The 22957-nt window shown below is 43.8% G+C and overlaps 1 protein-coding gene across 2 annotated transcripts in view; it reads right to left on the bottom strand.

Annotated features, from left to right (window-relative positions):
• CWF19L2 (CWF19 like cell cycle control factor 2) overlaps positions 1-22957 on the bottom strand; it is a 130914-nt gene that overhangs the window by 1790 nt on the left and 106167 nt on the right. Inside the window, exons 17-18 of one of the 2 annotated variants that reach the window (XM_084842707.1) lie at positions 21685-21786; positions 18271-20097 (exon numbers count right to left, since the gene is read on the bottom strand). The exons of the other annotated variant lie outside the window; for it this stretch is intronic. Of the exons in view, the coding sequence (XP_084698833.1) occupies positions 19957-20097; positions 21685-21786 (243 nt within the window). The 3' untranslated portion in view covers positions 18271-19956. Of the gene's footprint in view, positions 1-18270; positions 20098-21684; positions 21787-22957 lie in introns of those variants that run through there. 2 annotated transcript variants of the gene reach the window in all.

A 22957-nucleotide genomic window follows, 5' to 3' on the forward strand; every position in this document is an offset into this window, starting at 1 on the left:
CAAGCCCTCACTGGGGGCTGAATATTCAAAATGGCCACAGCACATGCCACAACCTAGCACAGCTTAAATAAGTCACAATGGGCTGCTGTGATCGTATGAACCGAGGCCGTGTTTCCACAACAATGGAAGGAGAAGCTAATGGAAGAGTACAGGATTTTTAAAAGGAATCAGCTTTGCTGTGCTTTGGTCCATGCAGGGCTCCACGAGTGATTGCTCTGCACCAGTAAAAATCGCTTCACAGAACGTACTTCCTGGTAGGGTTAGAAGTTGGAGTGAACATCATCTGACTGGCAGGGGCTGCTAACCAATAAGAGAGGCTTCCTCCCCTCTCCCTCCCTTTCTCCTTTCCCCTGAAAGTCCAGATACACCTGCATTTCAGGAGCAAGCCTCATTAAGCACAATGGGAGTTACTTCCGAATAGACACACATATGCTTGTGTTAGAAAAGAGGGGTGGGGGGAGAACACAAGGATGGGAAACCAGCCCCCATTTTAACCCACAGGATCTCTATAACAAGGGTTGAAGTAGATTCTTCCTAAGGCAATAAACCAAACAAAGGAGAATCGGAGCCTCTAGATTGCACTTTACCGGACTTAGGGACTTGGGCTTTAAACTGTGCCATGTCAGTTGCAGGGATCTTTGTAAGTTCTGATGTGGGCATTCAGAGGGCAAGCCTCATTGACCACAATGGGAGTTACTTCTGAGGAGACACTAATGGGTTTGTGCAGGGATGGGAAACACACAGGAAACACCCCTTGACCAGGGCCACGGTGAAAGGCACACTCCTGGGCAGGGCTAGCATACCCGAGGTAAATGTGGGGGTTGGGGCACACAGCAGCTATACTGAGGAGAAACCAACTTAAGGAAAAGAATTGGACTTTAAGCAGTCTCAGAAAATCCAGTTTTTCCCTGATAAGCTCCAGGGTGGCTGCTGGATGGCCACAACATCATGTATCCCTAATGACCTCCACAGGCAGCCAGCTTGGAGTAAATCATTCGTGGAAACAGGCCCCTGCTCAAAGCCTCCTTAGATACCTAAGACCTAAACAGATATTATCTTGCCCCCTCTCCCATGGAATGCTAATACCGAGCGCATAAAGAACAACAAAAAATTAAAATGAAATGACACTACAGCAATTAATAACATTTTCAGCTTTTCAAATCAAAATGAGTCGTTGGGGTGTTATTTTTTTTTAACACCGGGAATAACCACAGGTTAAGATCTGATGCATTTAATATTTGCAATTTCTATTTGAATCATCCCAGAAAAAAGATGCCATTAAAACCCAACCGTTGAACAGATAAATGTGCCAAAGTAATGAAAAAGAAAATCACTTGGGCTTGGATCTTGTCCATCTCTTTAGCACAGCATGGCTAGATCTGGATTATGCAAAGTTTTTTTAAAGGGGAGATTTTGGAAATTAATAGGGAAAAATGATAATTGCAAAATGGCCAGGTTTTCTTCCTCATACTGATTTGTAATAGAAACTTACTGGAAGTTGATCCTATTCAGGACAGTTCACCAATGCTTAGCATACATATTTGATAACATGTAAGCATAATAGTAAATGTAAGTGTTAATATTCAGCTTCAAGGCAATCTAGATGGAAATGCCGCCAGTTCTATCTTGAGTTATGAAAATGTGGGGGAAGAATGACTTCCACATTAAAGGTTGTCAGTCCTATGCTCATTTAGTATGCATACATTGAACTCATCGTCGTCATCATCATTATTATTATGCATGTTGACTTGTGCTGTGGCAACAATCTTGTGACACTTGCAAAAGACCAGTTACTTCAGAACACAAATATCTGGGCGTATCTTTACCTGTTTACCATGTACGACTCTTGCCTTCCCCCCTCTCCATTAGGGATAACTATCCCTTTAACATAAGTACAAATTCAACAGGTACAGCGAGTCCGCATTATTGCTCAGGACAGCTGTACCCACTGAAATCCTGCATGTCACACAGCTGTTATAAAGGCATAGGAACCCTGCCAGAAACACAAGATGGAAACCCATATCACCATGGGAGGTCTTCACACACAGCCTCTTAATGCAACCCATCTGAAAAGGTTGCAGCTACAGAGCAGGAGAGGGCAACTTGTGGCCCTCCAGATGTTTTGGCCTACAATTCCCATCAACCCTAGCTACCATAGCCAATGGTGAGGGATGATGGGAGTTGCAGTCCAACAACATTGGAGAGCCACAAGTTGCCCACCCCTGCTATAGAGAGACATTTTGGCTTTTAGAAATCTATAGGCCTCACTTTGCCATCATTTAAAGCTCATTATATATGTATTTACACCTCCACCCCGAACTCTTCGTAAAGACCTTAAAAAACACACACACACAAACCCAACTCCTGTCGAGATGTCTGACTCCCTGGCTTTTCTAAATGTTGCTTGTCTGTTTTGTACAGATTTGCCTAAATGCAGCTCTGCCGTTTGTAATAAGGTAATAGGCCTTAGAATTACCTGTGTGTCATCTCATTGCTTCTACAGAGGTACATTTGATCTTTTACCTAAATTGATGCCATTATCACAGTGTTCTCTCTTTTACTGCCTTTTCCTTGTAGAAATCACTTTCCCAGAATATTTACAAGGTGAGATGACTGGTGACGAGAGGAGTTTTCAATGAGATTGTGATGTTTCCGGTGTGCTCTCTCAACTTCTGGAAGATTCTAGAAAATTGCTTCAATGGCAGCTTGAAATCCCTGAGAAAAGCAGTATTTGTAACACTGGAAAGGACCAGAACTGGACTACAATGGTACCATTCAGGAAATACTGTTTTATGTTCATTTCCCAAAACAGCAGGTGGTACAAGTCCATTTTCTGTTGGAAATGACCAGGGCGGGGGCCATCGGCAGGGCAAAATGGCAGCCTCAGGCAGCTGATTTAGCATGAAAGGGCAGCAAATTGTTCATTATTTAATTTATTATCAATTATTATTGCTAGGGAGAGGAATTTGTGGGCCTTTCTGCCACAGATGCATCTGCAATTGCCAGGAAAGGGTGGGGGGGCAACACCATTTTCCATCCTGCCTCATCAGGCAGCAAAATGTCTTGGGCTGGCCCTGAAAGAGCCTGTATTAGAGGCTTACATTGTCTTACTAATAATCTGTTCATTTAGAAATATACAGGTTGAGCAGGCATTGTGTGGGCTTGTGAGAAACCCAACATCATCAACCTCTTTATCGGCTTCAAACACCAAAAGCAGCTTCATTGGACAAATTCGTGCCTCATCTCTCTAGCTTGCAACCCCGGTCTTTTCTGTTCTAAGCCTCGTCTCTTATCTGTGAGGGCTATCTTCTCTTAAAGTGGCAGGCACACTTCATAAAATCTCTTTTCTACAGGATCTTGTAGGGACAAACAACCATACAGGAAGACAACATACGTTCAGCATCCTCAAATTCTAAATTTGCTCACTACTGACATCCAAGCTACCGGTTCACAGCTCTATAGACCAGGACCAGGGTAAACATCCAGCACCCTTGGGCAGTTGGTGGGTTATAGACCAAAGCTCTGCCTTGTCCCCTTTAAAAAACTGTTTCTGGCCTAGTGTTCTGAGTAGTGCCAAATGGCTGGTTCTAGTTACCACTTTTAATTTCCCAAAATGTCCTGGGGCAACACTATGTCAGGGGCATTGTGGTAAGTCCAAATGGTGGCTAGACCTAGCCTCCTAGCCCTGCTTAGAGCACTGTTGCCAGATAAGTCTGCCTGGCCCCATCAGAGGAGAAGTGGGGCATTAGAGCACACTTTGCCCACAGCCTCCTCAAATCTGGAGCCCACTCTGCTAGAAACACACACACGCATGCACCCTCTTTGCACTCACTCTAATCAAAACCAGTTTCAGCCCCTAAAAGTGAATGTGATTTAGGGTGGCCACTTACTAATCTTAGTGCATCACCAAAAAAGGGGACAAAACAAGACGATTTCCATAAAAATTTGAATATGCTAATTTATATGTATGAATGCAAATTTAGAAATAATTATTCTAATTTAAGTAGAAAAACAGTACATCTCACCATAGTGTGGAAGACACTGACCAGCTGACCTCCGGTTCAGGTGCTAACTGTTTATGGTCAACTTCAGGGCCCCTGAATGCTCTCCTTCTTATGGTTCTTTATCTTTAAACCAAAATTGTAATGGACAGCCCTTCAAATAGAGGACACTTTCAAATAGGCAGCAATCTTCTGGCAGACCTTCAAAAACAGGCCTGTCCTCTGTAAGAGGACACATTGCCACCCTTCACTTCCAAACACTTGAAACAGGTACCTATTTTATTCATTAGTTCTGTGGCTCCTAATCAGCCTTTACTCAGAGCCATCTCTTTATTTGTGTAATAGGGCAGTGAGACTGTAACGATGTCTAGATAACTGCAAGGTATTAAGGAGGAGAAGAACAAAAGGTGATAAAGGCTGTAAGAAGATTCTAGAAATAAAGATTATAGTGGGCTATGTTGACAGTTACTTGCTTTGATGGATTTCAGAGACAGTCATTAAACTTTCAGGAGAATTATGAAGCAAATGATGTTCCCCAGCCACCAAAAGATTCTACATGCAAAACGTCAGCAAACAGATCCACTTGTTCACCTTGGACTCAACATATATCAGAGCCTCTTTCTTCTGGTAAAACTCACCAGACACTCAAAGGTCAACAAAGAGTACCCTCTTTGTTTTTTCACTTTATTTTTTATTGAAAGCTTTTTAAAAACAAACAAAAGCTTCTCTCAGGTTCCAAGCAAACGAAAATAATACCAAAATGAAAATCTATATAACAAAATATTGAGTATTTCCAGTCAAGGTTTTTATGATGCCGTTACTCTGCCTCAATTACGGAAGTGGGGGGGGGGGCAGATGATGTTGTCTTCTACTCATAACATTTTAATGTGTGCCTGGGAGGACCATTGAGCAACTCAGGGGGTTGGGGAGGTGCTGCCATAACTGTGGTCAGGGGCAGAGGGAGGTGTGGTGTTGGGGGATTAACAGGCCAGCTGAGGAGAAGAGGGGCTAGACACCTTATTTCTATCCCCTCTTCTGGTTCTTCCCCCAACCTGATGGTTCCTGGCAGCCTTACCAGTCTGCCCTTGGGTCTGGTGATGCTGCTGCTGAATGCCAGGTTGGTCCAAAATAAAATCTCCCTCATCCATGATTTGATTGTGGATGAAGGGGCTGACCTGGTATGTATTACTGAGACCTGGGTGGGGGATTTGAGAGGGGTTACTCTCTCCCTGCTGTGCCCTCCTGGGTACTCAGTGCAGCACCAACACCAACTTGAGGGTCGGGGAAGGGGGGTTGCCGTGGTCTATAGGAATTCAATCACCCTCTCTAGGCTTCCTGCTCATTCGAGTGAAGATCTTGAGTGCCTGTACCTTGTGTTGGGTACCCGGGACAGATTAGGGATTCTGTTGGTGTACCGCCCACCCCGCTGCCCATCAGACTCCCTGCCTGAGCTGACGGAGGTGGTCTTGGACTTGGTGTTGAGGACCCCTAGGATGATGGTCCTGGGGGATCTCAACTTCCATGCCGAGGCCGCTGTATCCGGGGCGGCTCAGGATTTCATGGCTGCCATGACAACCATGGGGCCGTCCCAACATGTCATTGGCCCAACGCATATAAAAGGACACACGCTTGATCTGGTTTTCTCGACTGGGCAGGAGGATGGTGATCTGAAAGTGGAGGAATTAACATCTGTCCCTTTATCATGGTCAGATGACTTCCTGTTGAGGTTTAGACTCTTGGCAGCCTTCCCCCCCTGCAAGGGTGGGGGACCTATTAAAATGGTCCAGCCCCAGAGGCTAATGGATTCCGATGGATTCCAGAGGGCTCTGGGGGATTTTCCTGCTGGTATGGCTGGTGCTCCTGTCGAAGCCCAGGTCGCTCTGTGGAATGCAGAGATGACTCAGGCAGTTGACACGATTGCGCCCAAGCGCCCTCTCCCTCTGAGTAGAGCCTGGCCAGCTCCTTGGTATACACCTGAGCTGAGGGCAATGAAACAAGAGGGGAGATGGCTAGAACGCAGGTGGAGGAAAACTCGTGCTGAGTTTGACCGAACACAGGTAAGAGCTCACTATCGAGCCTACTCTGTGGTGGTGAGGATGGCTAAGAGACAGTTCTTTTCCACCAGCACTGCATCTTCTCACTGTCATCCAGCAGAGATTTTCCAAGTGGTTTGCGGCCTGTTACATTCTGGGCCAGGGAGGGAGACGGTGGAACTCTCGGTGGCATGCTGTGATGAATTTACAAGGCACTTTGAAGATAAAGTTGCTCAGATTTGTCATTAATTGGACACCACGATTAATGCAGTTCCATTGGTAGAGGCGTTCAGAGCACCATCTGGTCCAGTTTTATTGGATGAGTTTCAGTTATTGAGGCCTGAGGATGCGGACAAGGTGCTCGGCCAAGTCCGATGGACCACTTGTGTGCTTGACCCTTGCCCTTCATGGCTTATTAAATCAAACAAGGAGGGTCCAGGAGGCTGTAAATTCCTCCTTGAGCGAGGGAGTGGTGCCAGCCGCTTTAGAAGAGGCAGTAATCAGACCACTCCTAAAAAAGCCTAACCTGGACCTGGATGACATTAACAATTATAGGCCAGTGGCCAACATCCCCTTCCTGGGCAAGGTGCTTGAGCGGGTGGTTGCAGGACAGCTCTAGGCACTGTTGAATTAAACAAATTATCTAGATCCATTTCAATCAGGCTTCAGGCCTGGTTTTGGAAAGGAAATTGCCTTGGTCTCCCTGTGGGATGACCTCTGCTGGGAGAGGGACAGGGGGAGTGCGACCCTGTTGATTCTCCTGGACCTCTCAGCAGCTTTCGATACCATCGACCATGGTATCCTTCTGGATAGGTTGTTTGGGTTGGGAGTTGGAGGCATTGCACTGCAGTGGTTCTGCTCCTAATTGGATGGCCAATTCCAGAAGGTGGTACTGGGGGATTATTGCTCTGTGCCATGGCAATTGTGCCATGGGGTTCCACAGAGCTCTGTTTTATCCCCCCCCCCCCATGCTGTTTAACATCTACAAGAAACCGCTGGGGGAGGTTATCCGGAGGTGTGGGCTGAGGTGCCATCGATATGCGGATGACACCCAGCTCTACCTCTCTTTCTCATCAAACCCAGGTGAGGCACTGGCTGTTCTGAATCAGGGCCTGGGCACGGTAATGGATGGGATGAGGGCCAATAAACTGAAACTCAATCCAGACAAGACAGAGGTACTGTTAGCGGGTGGTTCGTCTGCCCGGCTAGGTGATATTCAACCTGTTCTGGAGGGGGTTGCACTCCCCCGAAAGGATCACTTTCGTAGTTTGGGGTGCTCTTGGATCCAGAACTGTCACTTGAGGCACAGGTGAACTCAGTGGCACGGAGCACTTTTTATCAGCTTAGGCTGGTATACCAACTACGCCCTTATCTGGACAGAGATAGCCTCGCTACAGTTATCCATGCTCTGATAACTTCTCGTCTGGGTTACTGCAATGCGTTATACGTGGGGCTGCCTTTGAAAACGGTCTGGAAACTTCAGCTGGTCCAGAATAGGGCAGCAAGATTGTTAACAGGGACTGGTCAGAGAGCTCATATTATGCCAGTACTTTTTCAGCTGCACCGGCATTTCTGGGCCCAATTCAAAGTGCTGGTATTAACATTTAAAGCCCTTAAAGGCTTGGGGCCAGGTTATCTGAAGGATCATCTCCTCCCATATGTGCCTTCCCAGACCTTAAGATCATCATCAGCGGCCCTTCTCCATGACCCCTGCCAAAGGAAGTGAGGCAGGTGGCTACTAGGAGGAGGGTTTTTTCTGCTGTGGCACCCCAGCTGTGGAATGAGCTCCCTAGTAAGGTTCCCCTGGCACCTACACTGTATTCTTTCCAGCACCAGGTTTTTTTTTATTTTCCCAGGCATTTTAGCATTCTAGACTTTTAGTTTTGCTGTTTTAAATAAATATTTTAAATCCCTAAACTGCTGCTAGGTTTTATTCTGGTTGTATTGTTATACTGTAGTTTTAATGTTCTAAAATTATTTATATTGTTTTATTGTGTGCTGTTTGGTTTTAATTTTTGTGAACTGCCCAGAGAGCTTCGGCTATTGGGTGGTGTAGAAATTAAATAAATAAACAAACAAACAAACATTCCCGTGTTTTCCCACCATTTCTTCTACTTTTTTTTCTTAACACAGAAAATCCGCTAAGGAAGGAAAGATGGAGCAGCTGCACAATGCCTCCTGATTGCTAGTGCTACGAGACCTCCATCTGGAAGCACTCATTGATACCATCACTACTCCGATAAAGCAGAAAAATGAACAGGCACAAATAAATAAAGACATCTAATACACTTTCACAATCTATTACTTTGTTTTCTTTCTCCCTTTCCTGTTTAACAACAAAATTGAAAATGATTGACCCAGCCTCTCTAGTTAGAGCAGGAGTCACCAACATGGCACCTGCAGGCACCTCCAATGGCACCTGTAAAGGGGTCCCCAGCATTATTTCCCCGTTCTTTTTAAATATACATACATGGATTTGTATATATCCATAGCAATGAGTACATTTGAAATGCATACAACTTTCTAGTAATTATACATAGGCTTCAACAAAAGAAGACCAAATATCCAAATAAGTATCCATTTGAAGGTGGCATCTATATGCCACCCATTCAGATGTCGAGAGCTTTATAAGGTCCTCAATCCATTGCATTATAGGAGGTGAGTGTTTATCCTTCCAGTGCTGTAATATTAGTCTTTTAGCTGTCAAAAGGGCATGGAGCATCCATTTATGCTGACCATTTGTTAATTTCCATGAAGCAGGTAAATAATTTAAAAGTGTGTGTGCATCAGTGAATATTAAAGTCTGTTCCAGTACAAAATTTATCTATGTAATAACCTCCTTCCCCAAAGAAGCAACTACTGGGCATTGCCAAAACATATGTTTACAAGAAACATCAGTTGTATTGCATTGCCAGCAATTAGCTGAATTAGACAAAACCGTATTAAAGAGAAGTTTCAGTGTCCATTAGACACAAAATGAAAGTTTTTGCTGAATAAGACGCAGCCTAAGATCCACAGATACGACAGGTAGATGCCAAAGTGCCGATCCACTGATTAGGCATTTTGTGGTGATGCCCACAGCAGTTTCTCAAATTCCCAAATATGCCCACAGGTCCAAAATGGTTGGGGACTCCTGAGTTAGAGTCTAGTAACATTATCATGCCCATATGGTATTAGCATGATATTTTGAGCCATTTCCTTTGTGGGCATTTCCCTCTTACCTAGTACAGTCCACAGTCTGTAAAGAGTGAATATTTCATCTTTATCTCAGGGAAGTAGATGTTTGGGGGAAACACCTGTATTTCACTGGTAGAGGACCAGTTTTGCATGCAAAAGGCCTAGATTCAAACCCAGGCATGTCCAGCTAGGGCCTATCCAGCACGCCTTAGACTCGTGCATGCCTCTTCCCCTGTCCTCTCTGGTGCAGCTGCCAGAAGACTGAAATCTTTGACCTCTGGTTTTAATTAACCACAATTTAGATTTGTGTCCAAACCTTAACCTGTAGGTAATCGTAGCCAAAGTTTGTTGGAACAAGCCAGCTCCGTAACACATGCTTTGAAATTGGCTTGTTTCAAACCAACTGCAGTTCAGATTAACCACGATGTGTCAGGTTCAGTTGACATGATAAGCTGAGGTTTATCTAAATGGAAGGAAAAGCTTCCAAACTCCTCTGCACAGCCATGCTAGATGAGGGAGAGAAAAAGGCACAACCCCAAGACTCTTGGTTGTAATACTAAACTATGGCTTAATCTTAAATCCAAACCACTCCGTTGTGAATCATTTCTGAAACCTGACAAGAGACAGGTATGTTAACCTGTTTTGGGGGGGGGGGGAGGAGGCGTTAGTTACGAGTATACAGTTATTGGTTATATATCTCAGCAGCCTAATGTTTTGGGGCAGGGGGATTTATTATTTATTATTTATTTATTATTAAATTTATTAATCGCCCATCTGGCTGGTCACCCAGCCACTCTGGGCGATGTACAACATACAATAAAACAGTTTAAAACAATAAAATTCTACCATAGAAACATTTTCTAAAATACCCTGTTGTTGTTGTTGTTGTTCAGTCGTTCAGTCGTGTCCGACTCTTCGTGACCCCATGGACCATAGCACGCCAGGCCTTCCTGTCCTGCGCTCTCTCCCGGAGCGTGCTCAAGTTCATATTCATTGCATCCGTGATGCTATCTAGCCATCTCATCCTCTGCCGTCCCCTTCTCCTTTTGCCTTCAGTCTTTCCCAGCATCAGGGTCTTTTCCAGAGAGTTTTCTCTTCGCATTAGGTGGCCAAAATATTGGAGCTTCAGCTTCATTATCTGTCCTTCCAATGAGCACTCAGGGTTGATTTCCTTTAGGATGGACTGATTTGACCTCCTTGCAGTCCAGGGGACTCGTAAGAGTCTTCTCCAGCACCACAGTTCGAAAGCATCAATTCTTCGGCGCTCAGCCTTCCTTATAGTCCAGCTCTCACAGCCATACATTACTACTGGGAAAACCATAGCTTTGATTAGACGGACCTTTGTCGGCAAGGTGATGTCTCTGCTTCTTACTATGCTGTCTAGGTTGGCCATAGCTTTCCTCCCAAGGAGCAAGCGTCTTTTAATTTCATGGCTACAGTCACCGTCTGCAGTGATCTTGGAGCCCAAGAAAGTAAAATCTGTCACTGCTTCCATTTCTTCCCCTTCTATATGCCAGGAAGTGATGGGGACAGATGCCATGATCTTAGTTTTTTTAATGTTGAGTTTCAAACCAGCTTTTGCACTCTCCTCTTTCACCCTCAACAAGAGGCTCTTTAGATCCACTTCGCTTTCTGCCATTAGGGTGGTATCGTCTGCATATCGGAGGTTGTTGATAATTCTCCCAGCAATCTTAATTCCGACCTCTGATTCATCCAACCCGGCATTTCTCATGATGTACTCTGCATATAAGTTAAATAAGCAGGGTGACAATATGCAGCCTTGTCGTACTCCTTTCCCAATTTTGAACCAATCGGTTGTTCCATGTCTGGTTCTTACTGTTGCTTCTTGACCCTCGTACAGGTTTCTCAGGAGACAGGTAAGGTGGTCTGGTACTCCCATCACTTTAAGAATTTGCCACAGTTTGTTGTGATCCCCACAATCAAAGGCTTTAGCGTAGTCAATGAAGCAGAAATAGACGTTTTTCTGGAATTCTCTTGCTTTCTCCATGATCCAGCGAATGTTGGCGATTTGATCTCTAGTTCCTCTGCCTCTTCTAAACCCAGCTTGTACTTCCGGTAGTTCTCGGTTCGCATACTGCTGAAGCCTAGCTTGTAGGATTTTGAGCATCACCTTGCTGGCATGTGAAATGAGCGCAATTGTGCGGTAGTTTGAACACTCTTTGGCGTTGCCCTTCTTTGGAATTGGAATGTAAACTGACCTTTTCCAGTCTTGTGGCCACTGTTGAGTGTTCCAGATTTGTTGGCATATTGAATGCAGCACTTTAACAGCATCATCTTTTAGGATTTTAAATAGCTCGGCTGGAATACTGTCATCTCCGCTAGCTTTGTTGTTACTAATGCTTCCTAAGGCCCACTTGACTTCACTCTCTAGGATGTCCGGCTCAAGTTCAGTGACCGCACTATCATGGCTATCAGGGACATTCAGATCTTTCCTGTATAGTTCTTCTGTGTATTCTTGCCACCTCTTCTTAATCTCATCTGCTTCTGTTAGGTCCCTGCCTTCTTTGTCCTTTATCATGCCCGTCTTTGCACAAAACGTTCCCTTGAGATCTCCAATTTTCTTGAAGAGATCTCTAGTCTTTCCCATTCTGTTGTTTTCCTCGATTTCTTTGCATTGTTCATTTAAGAAAGCCTTCTTGTCTCTCCTTGCTATTCTCTGGAACTCTGCATTCAGTTGGGTATGTCTTCCCCTTTCTCCCTTGCTTTTCGCTTCCCTTCTTTCCTCAGCTACTTATAAAGCCTCATCAGACAGCTACTTTGCTTTCTTGCATTTCTTTTTCTTGGGGATGGATTGAGTTGCTGCCTCCTGAACAATGTTACGGACCTCCGTCCATAGTTCCTCAGGCACTCTGTCTATCAGGTCTAATCCCTGAAATCTATTCCTCACCTCCACTGTATATTCATAAGGGATATGATTTAGGTCATACCTGAACGGTTTAGTGGTTTTCCCGACGTTCTTCAATTTAAGCCGAAATTTTGCAAGAAGCAGCTCATGATCTGAGCCACAGTCAGCTCCAGGTCTTGTTTTTACTGACTGTATGGAGCTTCTCCATCTTTGGCTGCAAAGGACATAATCAATCTGATTTCGATATTGACCATCTGGTGATGTCCATGTGTAGAGTCGCCTCTTGTGCTGTTGGAAAAGAGTGTTTGCTATGATCAGCATGTTCTCTTGGCAAAACTCTATTAGCTTTTGTCCTGCTTCATTTTGTACACCAAGGCCATGCCTGCCTGTTATCCCGGTGATTTCTTGACTTCCTACTTTAGTATTCCAATCCCCTATGATGAAGAGGACATCTTTTTTTGGTGTTATTTCTAGAAGGTGTTGTAGGTCTTCATAGAACCGATCAACCTTAGCTTCTTCGGCCTCAGTGGTTGGGGCATAGACTTGAATTACTGTGATGTTGAATCGTTTGCCTTGGATTCGTACTGAGATCATTCTATCGTTTTTGAGATTGTACCCCAGTACTGCTTTTCCCACCCTTTTGTTGACTATGAGTGCTACTCCATTTCTTCTAAGGGATTCTTGCCCACAATAGTAGATATGATAGTCACCTGAATTAAATTCGCCCATGCCTGTCCATTTTAGTTCGCTGCTTCCCAAGATGTCGATGTTCAATCTTGCCATCTCATGTTTGACCACCTCCAGCTTACCTTGATTCATTGATCTGACATTCCAGGTTCCTAAACAATATTGTTCTTTACAGCATCGGATTTTCTTTTCACCACCAGACACATCCACAGCTGAGTGTCCTTTCGGCTTTGGCCCAGCCGCTTCACTCTTTCTGGCGCTACTTGGAAATACCCTCTGCTCTTCCCCAGTAGCATATTGGACACCTTCCGACCTGAGGGGCTCATCTTCCGGCGTCATATCTTTTAGCCTTGTGATACGTTCCATGGGGTTTTCTTGGCAAGAATACTGGAGTGGGTTGCCATTTCCTTCTCCAGTGGACCACATTTTGTCAGAACTCTCTGCCATGACCTGTCCGTCTTGGGTGGCCCTGCACGGCATAGCTTATGGCTTCACTGAGTTACGCAAGCCCCTTCGCCACAACAAGGCAGTGATCCATGAAGGGGTAAAATACCCTAACCCACCCCAAATGCCCAAATATATTCCATATATTATGGATCCAATTTTCCCTATTACCTGATAGTCCAAAAATCCTGGTGAAAATTCTCAGCTCCTAGAAAATGTTCACACAAAGTCTAAACGAGAGGATCTTATTGAAGCTGTGCAAGCTCTTTTAATTTGGACTGGCTTTACAGAACCATTTATTGCTGCCAGTGGATTGAAGACGTTACCATTCATTATGTCATGGTTGTTTTGACTTGGCATTTTATATTCATTTTTATACATCTTTCTTGATTTACTATTACCCACTCAGAAACTTTGAGATGGATTGTCTTTATTAATTTAAAATACTGGTTTTTAAGTCTAGGTTATCGACAGCAATGGAAATTTTCTCCATCCAGGCAGAGTGCCCAAATGTGATTCAATAAGATCAGTAATTGGCCAATTGCATGCCTACACTTTTGGGTACCATTTGGGCATTTTTTAATTTTAGCCTTGCTGAAAAGTTACTAGACTAGAAATAGGAAAATTAGCATAAAGTTATGAGATCTCCAGCTTCAAAAGGCCCCATTTTCTGTGGGGAAAACAAATGGAAGCTCCACACCAACAGAATAATTGGTTACTTTATCATGAATGTGAGAGTTTCACAAAGTATTAGCTTGTTTAATGTTTAATATATTTTAGCTGTTTAAATTATTTATTGCTTTATACTGTTTAAATTGATTTTATCTGTACGCCGCCATGAGATCTTAATGATAAAGGGCGGGATATAAATGTTTTACATAAATAAAGTCTTAGGAAGCAATCTTATGTCCCCTAGACAGTGTCTGGGGGGCGGGAAGCATAGGATTGCTTGGTCTCTGGGCTCTAACCTCGGAGACCAGAAGCTGCACTCCCCTCCTCCTCATAGCCAGTGCGGTTCTGGCTACATCTCTCCGCTCAGAAACCGAGTGCGGAGACGGGAAAAGGGGGCGTTCTGTGTCGGCAGCCATATCATGTTTCCTATGGCTGCCCCAGCCTCCTTCCCTTCCCCTCCAAAGTGCTGCTGTTAGGCGAAATCGCCCATCTAGCAGAAATGCAAGGCAGCCTCCAAGTTCAGAGGCTGCCGACTGTCTTCATAGGATTGCGCCCTTAATGAGAAATAATTTTTGGAGGAGGTGATGAACAGCAGATATAACTACATCTAGGACATGCTACCAAACCAACACGTTTTTCCATTGTAACAAGAATGGCACTGACAGCCATCACAGCGGGCAAGAATGCAAGTTTACCAGAGGCAAAGCAGCCCACACAAGGGGCAGAAAGCCTTGCTAGAACTGTGCAATCAAGGACAGACACAGTTAATGCAACAATGACTATTTCTGGAGAGCCCCATCTGCAGCTAAGAGAACCTTCCTGGTCTTACTAGCCAAAACTCTACAGAACAGGGCTGGTGTCATGGTTTGGCATTCATTGGCAGATGCCAAGATCACTAGAAAAGCCCACTGTTCCCAGAAGACTGCAGCTGTGCTACACTGGCATTGCCAGTAGGTTGCTTGCCCAGACACCTGCTCAGACAAGCTGGCAAGTGACAACCATGACAAAGAACAGCAGCTTGTGCTACTTGACTACCCGCTCCGTTTCCCCAGTAGGGTGGCCGCTTATGCATTGCCAAAAACAGAGGAACTGCATCAGCAAGACACTAATTTGCATAATATTTGCATTTACAAATATATAGCTATAGGTAAAATGTAGAAATATTACCTATAACTTAAAAATAAATACAATACATCTCACCATAGTAGAGAAGACTGACTAGGTGATCTGTGTGGCTGCTCAGTCTGCTGTCCAGGTCCTAACTGTTGATGGGCAGTTTCAAGGCCCCTACTGTTCTTCCCTTCTTATGATTCTTACATAAGAAGAGCCCTGCTGGATCAGACCAAGTGCCCATCTAGTCCAGCATTCTGTTCACACAGTGGCCAACCAAATGTGGACTTTAAACCATACTTGGACTGGACAGCCCATCAAAGAGAGGACACCTTCAAATAGAGGACTGTTCTCTACCAGCTCTCCAAAACAGAGGACTGTCCCCTGAATTATAGGCCGCCTGCCCAGCCTATGATGACCCCAAAGTTAGCAGCGGCTGCTCCCTCGTCTCATTGCTGCCGCTCTCTTGCTCATCTTCCCAATGGTTCTCTGGATGGGTAAGGAGATCCACTACGGAGGCCCTGTTGATAATACCATCATCTAACGAAGTCTGGACTTCAGGAACTAGCAATAGGGTCTTCTTGGTGGAAGGTGTGGAATGCTCTCCCGCTGGAGGTTAGACTGGCACCAACACTGGTTAGCTCTCAGTGCCAGATGAAAATAATCCTTTGCCGACAGGTCTTTTGAGTAGATGATTGAGGGCTATGTATTAGAGCAAGGTAGTTGACGGATGATATATATGGAATTTGTGATGCTGACCAGTCATTGTGCATTTTAATTGGTTTTAATGATATATTGTGTATTGTGATGCACCCTGGGATCATTTTGTGATGAAGGGTGGGATAGACATTTTATAAATGAATGAATGAATGAATGAATGCCCTGCTGGATCAGAACAAAGGCCCATCTAGATGAGCATCCTATTCATGGACCTCTGATCCTGGAGGTAGCATATAGTGGGATGGATGAGGGTGAACAAGCTGAAACTTAATCCAGGCAAGACAGAGGTACTGTGGGTTAGGAAAGCAACTACTTTGGATGGAGGTTTACAACTGGCCTTTGATGGGGTTGCACTCCCCCTGAAAGACCAAGTATGCAGTTTGGGAGTCCTCCTGGGCTCTCAGCTAACTGGGGAAGCCCAGGTGGCTGCAGTGTCCAGGAGTGCTTTTTACCAGCTTAGGCTGGTACGCCAACTGTGGCCCTATCTGGAGAAGACGGACCTTGCCTCAGTTATCCACGCACTAGTCACGTCCAGGCTGGACTACTGTAATGTGCTATATGTGGGGCTGCCTTTGAAGACAGCTCAGAAACTTCAGCTTGTGCAGAACATGGCCACCCGAGTATTGGTGGGGGCGAGGCGATTCGATCATATAACACCTGTACTGCGCCAGCTGCACTGGTTACTGACGCGTTTCCAAGCCCAATTCAAAGTGCTGGGTTTGACCTTTAAAGCCTTAAACGGTTTGGGACCAAGTTACTTGAAGGACCGCCTACACCCATATCAGCCTGCCCGTACTTTAAGATCAGAGAGGCCCTTCTCATTTACCCACCCATGAGAGCAGTCAGGTGGGTAGACACATGTGAGAGTGCTTTCTCTGCAGTGGCCCCACAAGCTTTGGAACAAGCTGCCATCGGAGGCCCGCCATGCTCCGTCATTGCAGACTTTTAAGAAGGCAATGAAAACATACTATTTTGCCTTCTCTTGATATGACTGCTACTGTTGCTGCTAACAACATTGTTGGTTTTATTGGTTTTAATTGTTGTTTTGTCGTCTTAATGGTTGGCTTTTATAGTCATGTTTTTAACACTTTTAATATTTTAACTGTTTTTATGTATTTTATTGTTGTAAGCCGCCTTGGGAGGGCTTCTGCCCTGAAAGGCAGCCAAGAAATATTTTAAATAAAAACAAATAGTCATCATGACTAGTAGCCATTGATAGCCCTCTCCTCCATGAACTTCTCTAATCCCCTTTGATAGCTGTCCAAGTTGGTGGCCATACCTACATTTTGTGGTAGCTAATTCCATAGGTTAATTATGTGCTGTGTAAACAAATGCTTCCTTTTCTTTTGCCTGTCCTGAATTTCCCACCATTCAGCTTCACTGGATGACCACAAATTCTAGTATTATGAGAGAAGAAAAAACACTTCTGCCGCTCCACTTTCTTCATGTAGAATTAAGTCTGGGATTGCCTCCCCTCTGGATGGTTCCATGGCTAACTGTTCTAGGGCTCAGTTGTTTAAGGATCTAGCACCTCTTTATCATGACTTTATCATGCATTTATCCAGTCTATATGTGGGTAATTGAAGTCACCCATTACTTCAACACTTTCTCCTTTAGATGCTTCCCCTATTTCATTCTCCATCTCAAGATCACCTCAACATTCTGGACAGAGTGCAACAGCACATCCCCGTACAGTACTTTGGGGCCTGGTATTGTCACCCACAATGATTATTTGAAGAAGTCTGCCCTTTTTGTGATTTCCAATGTGTTTGATGCTGTGCCATCTTTGCAGACAGAGTGTCCATCTCCAGAATGCCCTTCCCTATCTTTCCCATAGAATTTGTATCCAAGGATGACTGTATCGATTAACTTCTCTCCATTCCACCAGTTTTCCATTATGCTCACTATTTGTATGTTCTCCTAAATATTAAGAAATATAAAATTAGGAGGGACAGGGAAACTGGCAGGTGCAAATACCTGTGGGCACACTGGTGCCCATGAGCACCACAGTGGAGGCCCTAGTGGTAATGGATCACCTGAATTCTAATTCTAAACATACACTGTAGCTGGCCAGGTGTGTGTGGATATAATAGCAGGTCAGTTTTTACTGGGCTATATTGTCATGGGAGGAGGCAATTTGCATTCAGGTAATTGAAAACTAGATCACAGACATAAGAACGTAAGAGCCATGCTGGATCAGAACAAAGACCCATCTAGTTCACCATTCTGTTGCTACAAAGGACAACCAGATGCTTATGAGAAGCCTACAGCAAGACACAAGTGCAATAGCTCCCTCCCACTCATGTTCCCCAGCAACTGGTATTCAGAGGCATACAGCCTCCAATACCGGAGGTAGGTAATATGTAACCATCATGACTAGCAGCCATTGACAGCTACTGAGATTTTACTGTTTAGACAAAAATGAATGTGGCCACTCAAGGATTTGACCCAAAGTCAACAAGAGCAAAGCATGCTCATCATTTTAATGCTTCCAAAAATACTGCTGATTCAAGCAGACTCACTCATTTACAAGTCCCCCCCCCCAAGTATTAAAAGCTACTTTTAGCTTTTAATTTTTAATGGGAACAGAGAACATTTGCTTTTCACATACAACTTAGCAGCCAGTTGCAACAAGGGTCAAGGGCTATTTATTTGTATAGGTGTCAAGTGACAACCGTATGATCTGTTGCTTCAGTGCTGTACAAAATATGACTCCCCTGAGAAATAAAAGATCCAAAGAAAAGGCTAAAGATCAGAACGCTCTTGAAAACAACTGAAAAAAGGGAAGCTTGCTTCCAAAAAAAGAGTGCAATCCATATCCCATTACTTTGTCCTTATAAGCCTTCTCTTGTTCTTACGCAAAAAGAAGAAAAAAGAGCCAAGGATGCCATGCAACTATTCAAAAAAATAAATTTAGATCACATTTTGACAAATTCCAGATATTTGCAACTCAATCCATCATATGTCTGCTCATAAGTAAGCCCCACATAATTCAATTGGACTTATCCCCAGGCCAGTGTGTATAGGATTACAATCAAAGTGAACATTATTTTTTGCATAAAAGGGGATTCTCAAATTGTAGGATTTGAGTTTGTTCTCCCTAGTAACTTCTAAAAGCTCTAGGAATTTAGCTATAGCCATGGCTGTATGTGTTGCAGTCAATGGTGCAGCTATCTATGATTAGCCTCAGAACCAAAGTCCAGGGCGCCCCCAAATGACCACCAAGAGAACAGCAGGTGATGGGGGCAGCAGCCAACAGGCCCAGCATCAGTAGCTGGGTTGGTGTGGGCATGCTGAAGCTCTCCAGGATAGACCCTTGGTCTGATCCAGCATGGCTCTTCTAATGATCATATTTAACATATATTACTTTTAACACTACATAACATATACTGTGTGTGTGTGATTTGCTCTAATATATCAGGAATGAGGAAGTGGTTGCAAAGCATGGATGGCAGCAGGGGAGGAAGAGGAATGCTAACTTTGTGCTTCATAATTGAAATAATACACATGGCTATATAAGGACAAACGGGATGGTGGTGTAAGACTTATATACATGGCTACCTAAGTCCAGGGTCTAAAATTACGTAGGCTCACCACTGGCTGCAGTTTCATATAGAAGCACAGAAGAAATGGCAGAAAGTAGTGCGGGCAGAGAATTTTGCTTCTTGAGAATGTCAGCTTTTGCGGGGCACAGTGGCCTGCAAGGATTGGGCCCAACAATACTATGCCTTTGACAGAATCTCCCCCCAAATAGTCACAATTTAAAATAAGATACTATTTTAAAGGGTTTAAAAACATTACAACTTGAGCAGCAAATTTAACACATTAAGAAAAAGAAATGATACCATCTTAAATGAAAAGCTAAGTGCATTGTAATCTATGGAGACGGACTAGCATTTTATAGAATGTAAATAGGCAAATACTGAAGGATGGAGGGCAGGAAGAATAGCTTACAGAACACACGTCTCATCCATCAAATTAAGGACTTAAATTTTCACCAAGCATTTATGTCCATATTATACCACTGAAGTTCATTTGACTTGTATATAACTCAAGTATCTCCATCTTAAATCCATGAATTGCCTTCCCTTAAAATATAATTTTGCATCCAATGTGTTCACTCCGCATGCAGAAAACATCCATATTGTCTTTGACATAGCTCCGCTATAAGAAGGATGAACTTCATGGATCTTGATTGCTTATTGGTAACCCAGCTATTGCATATGTCAGCATATGGTCTATATCTTCACTCTTTGCTTTTGGTGAAGTCATACAGTTTCCAGCTTTGAGCAAAATGCAACACCTTCTTCCTCTGGTCCTCAAAGTTTTCTCGCAGTCCTTTTCTCCAAAGTCTAGGCTCCAGATCCAGCATTCCACCAATTATTTCCTTCCAAAGTACAATAGAGAAGAATATTACTGATCTGGAAACCCCACACCTGTTCAAAACAAGGACTGCAAAGTAGGAGGGAAAAAATAATTCTAGCTTTGCATTTTAAGAAGAGGTGATTCTCCCACTTGGGTAACACCAAAATGTACTATTCAAACTACTTCCCTCAAAAGACAGCAACCCAGTTTGCACATAATGGTGGCAAATCATGGGTTAAAATCGTGGGTTGGTATATCAGCTACACCTTTTCCTACATAGGGATAGCTTGGCCACTGTAGTCCATGCATTGGTAACGTCACATTTAGATTACTGTAATGCACTTTATGTGGGGCTACCATTGTATTTGGTCCGGAAGCTGCAGCTGGTGCAGAATGAGGCAGCCAGGATGCTGAGTGGGGCACCCAGCTGTGCATGTATTACACCGGTGTTGAAACAACTACACTGGCTACCTATTTGCTATTTCAGCCAAGTGCAAGGTCTTGCTGTTGGTATATGACAGCCTGAACAGCTTGGGACTAGGTTACCTGACAGATCGCCTTCCCCAATACAGACCTGTGAGATCGTTAAGATTGTCGGAGGAGGTCTTGCTGGTTGTACCACGCACTGCAGACTGCCATCTTCCAGCAACCTGGAAGTGGGCCTTCTCTGTGGTGGTGCCCATCTTATGGAATGGCCTCTCTACTGATATTCAGGAGGCGCCACCTGTAGCATGCTTTAGGCGCCAATTAAAGACTCATCTCTTCACCCAGGCCATCCCTGAGTGGGTGTGCTGCCCAGTTTGTTAATTATGGTGTTGTATTGGTCTGTAATGTTTTTATCGATGTTTAATACAAATGTTTTAGCAATTATTATATATTTTAATTGTATTTTAATGTATATTACACTGTATTTTAATGTATGTCATTTTTTTGTAAATTCCTTAGAAATGTGTTTTTAAATATGATAAGTGGTATATAAATATCATCATCATCATCCAACCCACAGTTAACCTACAATTAATATATAGCATCCAGGTTCAGACATCACGTAGCAACACTTGATCGATATGATCAGGGGTTAAATTTTCAAAAAGGCTGTGGAATGCACCCAGCACACACTGCACCAAATTGTGGGTTAATTAAACCAAGATTTGCTGCCGTTACATGCGAACAGCCCTATTTGGTCAACTGGGAACATGAGATTTAAACAAACGCACCTTCCATTTCCTGCAAATTTACCCATTGAGTCGTTGATTGGATTTGGAAGGGCGGGGGAAGAAGATCAAGTTATTTCCTAAATCCATGACTGAGTATCTTTTAGACCACATTATTGAGTCGGCTAATAAAAAATTAGCCTTTTACCTTCAAGCAACCCTTTACTGCAACTTTCACTTTGCGCAGTGATATATTAGCATCAAGTCAAATGGCTTAACCACATAGCGCAGATATAACAAATATTACTCATGTCCTCAGGATGTTCTAAGCACACAGTAATAATACTACCATGTCTATTCAACTTTGCTAATATATACAGTGAGCTTCTCAGGACACTGCACAGGGAACATCTCTTGCGCCAGCCTCATTGAACAGCAGTTGGACATTTCAATACCTTTCCAAAATAAAGAGGAAACTTGTGTTGATTTTCAATGACATGAGCAAAACCTCCTTGGAGGCCAAAGTCTACAGAGAAGTAAGGCAAACCTTTTGGAACCTAAACACAAAACCAGACAGTGCATTAATTATTTCATTCGAAGGAACATATTTCAAAATGCTTAACACCGACAACTAGCTTCTTTATTTAGATGTATAGCCTGGAGGGCAGAAATCAACAAACACAAAATGATTTAATCCTGACCCTCAAAGGCCAGCCAACAGAGGTAGGTCTTACAATGCTTCCAAAAGGTACTCAGGCTGACTTTGGCAAGTCCACAATGGGCAACAATTGTATAACTGTGGGTGTGGTGGGAAACCACCAAGAACATCTCTCTTTGTGCCTCTAGTGACTTAACTTGATATGCAGATGGATTCAAGAGGGAGTCCTCAGTGCATTTTATTTTAACTATGTTGCTGTATTTGTATTTTAAATATTTTATGCCACTTGAGACTTGTCTGTGGGAAAATATAACCGTCAGGATTGTACAGTGTTTAAAAAACAAACTCTCACAGTGGGGGAAAAGTAGCAGGATGAGGAGTATTCTGGGATGCTTGCCCAGAATATAATGAGGGGCATCACAAGGAGGTCAAGTGCCTATTTAATGAAGTACTAACTTTCATGCAAACAAATCCAAAAGTAGAATTTGTAAGCTGCCCAGAGAATTTGCTATTGGGAGGCATATAAATATTTTAAACAACAAATAGTAAGAATCAGAACCCCGGGCGAGATGCAAACTATGTATCCAGTGATCTTGCTCCGGACCTGCACCAGACTTCGCTCCCTCTAGCTGAAGTGGGGGAGGTGACTTTGGCCAATACCTTCTGCTCCCTACAGCCCTTCGTGCCCTCGAAAAATCTGCTCTAGAGGGTAGGGTCCTTCCAGAATGGTTTGCATGTGTGAGGGTGGGCTGGGGGGGGGGACTGTGGGCTGCAGTAGGAGGGGGAAAGTTGGCAAAGATCACTTCCCCTTTTTCACCAGCAGGATCTCTCCACTGGATCAAAACAAAGGGTACAGTTTGGATCCAGCTCTGTATGTTTAGGCACACATCATGCAAAACAAAAAAATAGGTAGTGCAGATTCACTTTAACACACGTCTGAGTTTGCTTACATATTTTAGAGGATGCAGCAAATAAAGTAGCTCCAAAATATTATAGCTTTCCCATGGTTGGGACATCAAAGTTACTTCACACTCCTTTGAAAACAGAGTTTGCTGCAGCTATAGCAGTGC

The sequence above is a fragment of the Heloderma suspectum genome, chromosome 3 (assembly GCF_057233095.1).
Source record: "Heloderma suspectum isolate Gila_16-S chromosome 3, 16-S_ref, whole genome shotgun sequence".
Classification (NCBI taxonomy): domain Eukaryota; kingdom Metazoa; phylum Chordata; class Lepidosauria; order Squamata; family Helodermatidae; genus Heloderma; species Heloderma suspectum.